This window comes from Sander lucioperca, chromosome 2, assembly GCF_008315115.2.
Source record: "Sander lucioperca isolate FBNREF2018 chromosome 2, SLUC_FBN_1.2, whole genome shotgun sequence".
Classification (NCBI taxonomy): Eukaryota; Metazoa; Chordata; class Actinopteri; order Perciformes; family Percidae; genus Sander; species Sander lucioperca.
In genome coordinates this window covers 7761282-7770569 of record NC_050174.1, presented here as the reverse complement: position 1 = coordinate 7770569, position 9288 = coordinate 7761282, and the positions used below count along the sequence as shown (strand labels likewise).

The 9288-nt window shown below is 41.5% G+C and overlaps 1 protein-coding gene across 1 annotated transcript in view; it reads right to left on the bottom strand.

Moving 5' to 3' along the window:
- The window catches only part of prr16 (proline rich 16), a 13901-nt gene extending 5733 nt beyond the window's left edge, over window positions 1-8168 (bottom strand). Inside the window, exons 1-2 of the mRNA XM_031305868.2 lie at window positions 7320-8168; window positions 1448-2517 (exon numbers count right to left, since the gene is read on the bottom strand). Coding sequence (XP_031161728.1) covers window positions 1657-2517; window positions 7320-7454 — 996 coding nt within the window. The 5' untranslated portion in view covers window positions 7455-8168 and the 3' untranslated portion in view covers window positions 1448-1656. The remainder of the gene's footprint in view (window positions 1-1447; window positions 2518-7319) is intronic.
- Between the last annotated feature and the right edge of the window lie 1120 nt (window positions 8169-9288).

Sequence of the window (9288 nt, the reverse complement as noted above, 5' to 3'; positions counted from 1 at the left end):
CTTTTACCGTACTTACTTTTGTTAGCATGCTCTCTCTCTCTCTCTCTCTCTCTCTCTCTCTCTCTCTCTTTCTCTATTTATCATAACCAATATGTGCAGTAGCAGTTTAGAGCTGTGCTGGGGCTAATGTTGGTCCAAAGGTTGTCTGAGGCAGTACTGTTATCTCTTGGAGTCTAATCCGGCTAATTAAGGGCATTGCTGGGAGCAAGGTGCTCCCATTCTCATTCAACTCCAGGCTATGCTGTCTACCCAAACTGACATGTGCTTTTACACACACCTGCACACACAAAAACGTGTGCACCGACATAGTAAAATATTTATCGACAATTGATTGGAAAATGATTTCAGATGTATTTGTGATTTCAGCCGAACGCACACTTAGTTTTCACACACACAGGGAACACAGGCTTCATTAAATATGCTGCTTAATAAAAGCTAATAAAGTGGAGAATACAGAATGCTCATATAGACGATGATGGTGATATTACTGCTGATTTATATTCCCTTAAGGAAATAAAGTCCAGCATTTTCCTGGCTAATTCGTTCTACCCAGGAACAGAATTGATTAGCTTCCTGTCCACTCAGTCTCAGACTGATATCACAGTGAGTGATAGTGGGGGTCTACACAAATGGGAGTTGAGTTATTTATATTAGACAATGATATACAAGATTTTTCAATTAGAAATTGCTATAAGGCTATCAGAAGACACAAATCAAAATGGCAGTTTTGTCATCTAACACTTCTCTCTCGTCACCAGCCCACCATGCCACTCTCTTGTCATGTACTCCTACAGTCTGACACGTCAGCATAATGGGACTTGGAGACACAAGAGGTGATGAAGGAAACAAACGCACTATTTCTAACTTCACTAACTGTTCATCTTGGCAGGCTTGTGTGGAGGTATAGATGCCAGTACCTGTCTGCAACAACTTAAATGTAATGGTGCATCCTATAACAGCCTTCATTTATGTATATGTGTGTGTTGTGGAAAGTTACTTGTGGAAGTGTCACTTTTTGGGAAGATCATTAGGGTTTTGTATGAAATATGACGGAAGCGGGTTTTCTTGTTTCATCCAGAAGGACATGAATTAATTAGAGCCCTTCTCTGAAAGAACTTTCTGAGTTTGAGACTCGTTAGTACCAAGAGCTTCCAGATAGACACAGAAACAATTTAGTTTTAGTGTTGTCAGCAATCTTTTGTGAAATGTTCAAAGTCACTGTACATTTTCAATCAAGCTGCCAACAAAAATCACGCTCTGCACACATATGCCTAGCCATGCACCCACAAATACATACAGACACATGAATATACTGTACAGGACATAAACAAATACATTTGTATGCAGATAGACTCACAGATATGCATCAGTGCACACATGCAATTGCTCTGTTTCTTCCTCCCTTTCTCTTCCTGACAAACACACTCATACATGCACAAACACTCACCGCTTCTTCCTGATCTCTCTGTGTACGTCTCAGTGCCCATGGCGATGCCTTCCTTTCTGTTCCATTTACTTGATCCATCCTTTTCCCAACTCTACCTTTTTCTGTTTGGATAATCCAAAGTTTAATTGGAGTAGAAAGCGCTCATAAAGTAGAAAACACTATAAATGATTCAAGAATGTTTAAGTTAGACAGAACAAGGGGGTTCAGCATCAAACCGTGGTAGTGGTTGATTTGCGTAGGATTGTTTTTTGGGGCTTGAGGGAAGGGGGGTGAGGAGGCACACAAGGTGGAGGTGTGCTTGCTGTCAGCTGGAAACTGTGGCTGACCGAGAGGCTGCCATTTTCCAACATTAGTTCATGTGGAGGAGGAGGAGGGGAGATGGAAGAGCAGCAATGCACTGGGCTGAGCCGCAGATCGTTCAGCTCAGCCTGTAGGTGTAGTTCTGTGTCGTCCACATCATATTGGAGGTCACAGTCTGGGCAGTAGCCGTGGTACTGGACCTTCTCACTGAAACGCACACGCTCCCTCTCACGAGACTCCCTGCCAGTGGCTTTGGGGCATTTGTTCTTTTCATGGTGGAGAAGGGGCATGGGCCTAGGTAATGTGGGAACAAGACTCGACTCAGGGATTCCACTGTCATTAGAAATGAAACACGGCGTGGAGGAGAATAAATCCCTGTTTAGTTTCAATGGAAAACCCCCGCCATTCCTCATTAGAGACGCGGTAGCCTTGGATATATTCCCTGATAACACTAATGTTGGATGAGGCAGATTCTTAATGTTGTGATCCTCGGCTCTCAGAGGGGTAAGTCTGGGTGGCGGCAGGGGAGGACGGGGTTTCTTGAGTACAGTCAGGAGTGCAAGAGGGTTGACAGGGACCGTGTCGATGAGCGCAGGTGGTCTGAACATGCAGTCATCAGGAAAGAGCTTCATCTTCTCCAGGCTGGAAGCTGTGGTAGTGGTGGTGGTGGAACTTGAGCTGGAGTTGAGCGTGTCTGTCTTCGAGCTGTCTGTCAGTCCATCCTCCTCCAGCTGCAGGTCACAAGTCAGGGTGTCAATGTCATGAACAACCTGGTGACAAGAGGAGGAAATGTCACTGAGACAGCTGAGGTCAGGAGTGATAACAATACTCATGTCTTGATCTTGTCAAGTTCTTAATTAATGAATTGAATACCTCATTAAAAATGTCATTGACATTGACTAATGAGATTGAAGATTGCTTTAGATATCTCTATAACAACCATGCCAGGGAGAAAAATAAATAATAAATAAATATCATTAAAGCTGCAAGCAGCGTTGGACGGGCCCTCGCACCTCCTTGCGCGGTGGGGTTACTGGCGGACGCCACTCCTTGCGGTCGTGCATTTCCACGGCACAGAGACACTGCAAATCGTTACCAAATCACCCCAATTTGTAAGGGGTGCTAGCGAGCCATTTTTGTGTGCCTAACCCTTAAGATACGTAAATTTTCAGCAGGCTTGATGCGACCGCCAATTTTGGTGAGTTTTTGAGTATGTTAAACCACTCAAAAAGGCGATTCATTTACCGGAAAAATGAAGGAATAATAATAATTCCTTCAGTTTCAATAGGGCCTTCGCCGCTGTTGGCGCTCGGGCCCTAATTACGATTTATGGGAACAGCCATGAGCCTGCCATACTCTGATTTAAGTGATAACTGAGAGAAGTAACAATACCAACCATATTCTGTAACCCAAGACACAAAAACTATAATTTATAATACAAAACTAATTTAAGGAATGAATGAAAACAGACATCCTCTGTGTATAGCAAAAAAAGTGAAGAGGACCCAGACAAACACATGGATATAACAAATAGAACAGACAGAATAGACAGAAGTAGACAGATATGGAAAATCATATTGTAATATTCTGCTGCAAGTGAGCAAGTCAGAGATTGATAAGAATCTTTACATTACTGCAAAGAACAAGTAGAACTCAACCAGAAAGAGAGTAAATAAACATCACACTGAATCAAATGCTCTTAAGAGGTAACATCCATTTCTTCTAAGAAAAGTGTCATATTTCGTAACAGCACGGGAAACAATTCATCATGGCATAAATTAATTACAAGAAACCAACCCTAGTATGACAGGAATAAGAAGAAATAAATATATACTTTTCAAAAAGTATACAGTATGCAAAATCACCAGAAATCCACTCTGCAAGCAACACAGTAAGAAGAGCAAACTCTCTATCAGTTGTGATGCAATGATGTACACAGTGTGCCAGGGTGGAAAAGGATAAATAAGAAATGCACTGTGGCATAGCCCAGTAAATATTTTTTTGGGAAGAAATAGGGCCAAACAGAGAACTATTTAAATATGTAAATGAATTTGCAAACTTGAACTGTACAATGCAGACCATGGCTGTATAGGATGGACAATAAACAAAATTATAATAAAGAAATGCTCTGGCAGAAATGCTCTGCTCAGAGCACTAGAAATGAATATACAGTAGATATTTAGATCCAAAGATGCTTTCTTTGTCCTCCAAGAGGAAATTTGTTTCCATAGCCTGCATAGGGAAATATTTAAGAACTGTTGGAGCAGATTTGCTTTTTTGAGCAATTTGGTTTGATAGCACTCTAAAGGCAACACGCAATAGAATGGAAATAGTTGTAAGGATGCAGCAGCTGAAATTGAGATAATACATAAAACATTCACACAGTACATGCTGTACTGTACACTGGCATGCATACCCCTGTATGCACAAAACATGCTGAACAACACATTCTTTCAGAGCATGATGGATTGAATTTGATGCAATATCCATCATTCAATATACACCAATCTCAGGCCAACCAAGGACTGACTACACAACTAAAGATTGACATACAGTGCTACACACCCCTACTTTATATTACCTGTCCCACAACTGATCACCTTTTTTCTGAGTTAAAGCAAACATTTGCAGTATGGGCACATCCATGGATATAGTTATTCTCCCATACATTAATGTCTGTAGTGCTAAGGCAATGTCTGGAAGGATTGAAATTGCATTGACACTTAATAAACATTGCCCAAGGAGCCATTGGTATAGGGCGTACATTTTAAAAAGGCAGTTTAACAAACAGAATATACATGGTGCTAAACTCTTCTGGGAACTAACAACTGATATTTAATAATAAAATGTCCATGTTCTTCACATTTTGTCCACATTTTGACAAGTCTTTCCAAAAACATTCCCTTTGGAGAAGAGTTTCGTCCTGATTCTCTTCCCTTGGTGGAGTTAATATTGCTTCGATGCCCAGAACTGAAGTGCATTGTGACATTTTATGACTGACTGCCTCAATATTGAGGATTCAGCACTCAGTGATTCCACATAAATAAGTTGAACTGAACATGTTTAAGTTAATTGTATCATAGCTGAAACACAATTGAAATAACCTGCGAGAAAGGATTTACCAGAAAGGAAAGTTATTTTCCTTCACAGCATTCATAAAATAATTACAATAATGGCAGTGTGCTTATGTTCATTTTCTAAATAAGTAATGCTCATCTTAGGGCCCTGACACACCAACCAGACGGGCTGACCGTCGGCAGAAAAGCCAGTCGGACTGATCAGTCGGGTCCCGAGGTCCAAAAAATGCCTCAGAACACACTGAGGCGACGCCGACTTGAGCGTACACTCTGCGCGTGCGCGAAACGTAACACGTCTCCATAGCAGCAGGCGGCGCTGCTCTGTATTGTTTCCATTAACAGTCTGATTATTTACCAGAAAATGAAGACCGGCAGCTGATTGGACGAACGCGTCACGTGTTCTTTTTTCTCCGGAAATTCACAGCCAGACTGTAATGGCGGCTTGTTCAGAATACGATCTCATATTGTACTAAAATAGTTCACCGAAACGTGTTTCTGAAAACATTTCTGTCTTCATTTCAGATTGACAAAGGTCAGTTTAAAAGATTTTCGTCAGATTTTGAGCGGCTCATCCGCTCCCCATTTCCGGGCGAGTCCCGACTGCCCTGTCCCCGACTGAACATGTTGGGTCGGCCCAAATGAATGCCGACGGCTCCTCGGACGGACGACGGCACGGAACACACTGAACAGACTCGAGTCACGGACCTCGCCAGACGGCCCGACGTCCGATTATCGGGCTGGTGTGTCTTCTCTCTTAGAGTATCCAGTACATTAGCCCACTGTAAAACACCAGTGCTATCATCTAATGGTTTGAAATGCATGTCCAAACAGCGGCTTAAGAAGAGGCTGAGAGGGAAATGAAGAGAGTGGTGAGGAGATAAACAGAGAGCGAGAAAGAGTGACTGAGACGGAGAGATAAAAAGAAAGATAGAGAGCTAGGGCAGAGAGGGCAATTGAGCTAAACTCTCCATGCAGTCTTTAAATGGATAATTTGTTGGGACACACACAAGAGGTAATACCAGTATCCTAGTGTGCAGCCTCTGCTGTAGGCCAGGCAGCTTCTGTGGCGGTGCCAAGCATCTGGGCAGGGTCCCTCCTCAGAGCCAGGCTCGGCTCCAGCCCTGTCTGTGAGTTATAACAGATAACTGCATTTCAAATGGATTATACCCCAAACACTGGCTTTGATAGTAACACCCCCTTGAGGTATGTGTTTAGTGTATGCGATGTCAGAATAACTGATCTTTTACACAATTTCCTGCAAGCAAAGATAAAAGCAACGAAAGAAAGAGGGTGCATCACACACAAAAATCACAATAGACTGATCACAATGCCTTCTTGTTCTCATTTATCTCTGGCACCTACTGTGAAACACTGTAAACTGCTGAAAAACACAAAAGAAGTCCAATTCAGCTCAAGTCGCGAAAACAGAGTAAGGGGAGCAGAGAGGCAGAAGGAGACAGATGCTGTGTAGACTACCCATCCATAATGTAGGAACCAGAGACTGTATGCAATACGGTTTTATTAAAATGACAGCCTGTCATGTTAGGATGAGAGGTTCAGCACAGCAGGCTGGACGCCTGGTGTGTGGCCGGTAGAAGAATGTAAACTTGAAAGCAGGTAAGTCTGGAGGTTATTACAACTGGGGTGGCAGCATGGGATGCAGTGATTGGCAGTAAAGGAAACACTGATTTTAATGCAAGTCTTGTAACACATGGATACAAAATGAGAAAACCATATATCTCTGCTATGAGAACAACTTGCTGTACATCTTAATATAATCCCTGAATCCTTCAAAGACCCCTCCCGTCTCTGCTTTACTGATATTTAAATGGCCAATCAGACAGCTCTGACAGTTTTGATCTTTAACATCACTAAATATGTAGAGAGAAGGAGAGAGAGGGCAGACAACAAGAGATAGAGAAAGGATTGAGTGGCTGCGATAAAAACAGACATGTGATGAAAGATAACAAAAGACAACGAAAGATGAAGATAAAAAAGAGAGAGCCACCACGAGAGATAGAGAGATGAAAAGTGAAAAGATAAGACAACTGCTCTATTATTTGGGAGGAGATAATTCGCAGCAAACAACAGTCAGCATTAAGATGATGAAATGCAATGCAAAAGCGCCTTCCTGGTTAAACCAACTTGTCCATTAAATATTAATGACATTTTTCTCACTGACTGTGAGTCAGGGCAAAGAAGCTGTCCTGTCATTTCACACCACACACCCTCCTGTGCCAAATGTCTTTCATATTGGAGATAATGATCACATACATTAGTGAGCAGGGGGAAGAGCATGTCTTGTTTGTGTGTGTGTGTGTGTGTGTGTGTGCCATAGCCTTTTTTCAGGCCCCAGTGAGGTGGACGTCAATCTCCCATCTCCTCTCAGACAGGGATGCTTAGAAAAAGCACTCAAACCAAGCCTAGATATATAACACAACACATGGTGGGCTGCTTATAAGAAAGGCGTTGTATGCTGTTTCCTGTTGATTTACCTCTTTCAGCTCTTTGGCCACATCCTTGAGGTCTCCCAGGATGGTTTCCAAATTCTCCACGATTGTCTTGATCTCCTTTTTCACTTTTACTTTGGAGACTACTCCTTCAGCCTCTGCATTAGGTGACCCTGACATTCTTCAGTTTATGGCACAATTTATTTCGTGAAGGATCTAAAGTAAAATCCTTTGGTCGCCACGCTGCTACCTTGCCAACGCATTTTTATTTAGTCCTCAGCTGATCCCTTCACTTTTGCTCCTACATCACAGCCAGGACAGAGCGAAGTGGTGTCGGGCAGCGTTCTGTATATAGCATACCAAGCATGCGCAATAGAGCGTAACACAAAAAAATAAAGGTTATGTCAAAATATTGTATCATACTGTCTGCGAAACGGCGCCCGTCCACAGGTTACTGCACCTCACACCTTCATGTCCAACAAAAAAACCCCGGCGTGCCACGAATATCCTTCACGTCGAGAGAGCGCAAAATTCAACATTTTGTGAGAAAACGTCCAACACGAATGCATTGAAAATGTGTTGGCTTTCGCCTAGTTGATAAAGAGAAGGACACGAAGAGCAAGAAAGAGTACACAGGCAGTTATCCAAACCGTTACACCGCCGGTCGTTATTGTAATGGTCCATAATCCTCAGGCATCGACAAAATGGTAATACACTCCTTCTTTTTCCTCAAATATAGGCTACGCTTCTGGTAATCAGACACCCTGGAAAGCCGCCAGGTAACGACACCCCAGAGGCACTTTCCTCCGAAAAACACCCAGTCAGTTTCATCCTGTCTCCATCGCAGCATCCTTGGAGAGTCTAAACAACCAACGTCCGGGCGCAGAGGATGCTCTCTCTCTCTCTCTCTCTCTCTCTCTCTCTCTCTCTCTGCACGGCTGCTGTTAGGTTGAAGAGGTCTCAGTTATTAGATTCAAGACCAAACGGTTGTGTTTTTTTTGTGTTAAAATAACTTAATTCCATCCCCACTACTTGTAATAATGTCTGTACCAATGAATGAGAATTGCCACTGCTACCTCAAACAGCCTGGATGATGCTTAAACAAAGTTGTCTTAAAAACATGTCAATAACAAAAACCTGAAAACCTCAGTAATAACAAGAACGTGCTAAACGATTTTAAATGTGCAATATTTGAACACAATATTATCCTGAAGAATGAACGAATACTTTTAAAATAAGTCATTCACCAAAAGGGTAGTCCAAAGAAATGTATAGGCAACTCTAATAAACTCTATTCATTTACTTTGGCAAACAAAGGCTACAGAGTGATTGAGAATATAAATATATAAATGCAAAAGGTCAATGACAATATTATAACAAAATACAGACTTAAAGCATGGGTGTTTGAAACATCTGGGTAAAATAAATAAAATGGGGGTTATACATAGGCCTACACAAGCAAGAAAAAAACAGGAAACAATCGAACGTAGTACTAAAGCCATAATGTATCAAACATAGTATATAAGATAAGGTAAAACTTTATTTATGCCGAGGGAAATTGCTGTGCAGCAGTTGCAATAAAGTGGGAAGAGGGCACATATAAAGAGCCAAAATATAAAAAGTCTAAGTATAAGTTTAGTCAAACACTTGTGTAAACATGTACTGATGTCTACATGTAGGTAGGCCTATCTATCATGTTGAACAGACATATTAAAGCACTTAAAATAAATATCAACTTGACTTTAATATTTTAATACAATATAATTAGTTTATTATGTTACGGGTAGAGTGGAAACTACACTTGCAATCATCATCACCACCACTTCCACCTCCATCATCATCATCATCATCATCATGATCACCGTCACCATTTATGTAATTATTTCCTAATCTTGTTGCAAAGATGGTAAAAAGTGCTATAAGGTAAAATTCAGTTTTTTTTTTACATTTGTTTTTACATTTGTTGTATGTTCATGATGAAAGCTCATAAAATAGTTAATGGGATTTTTCCCAG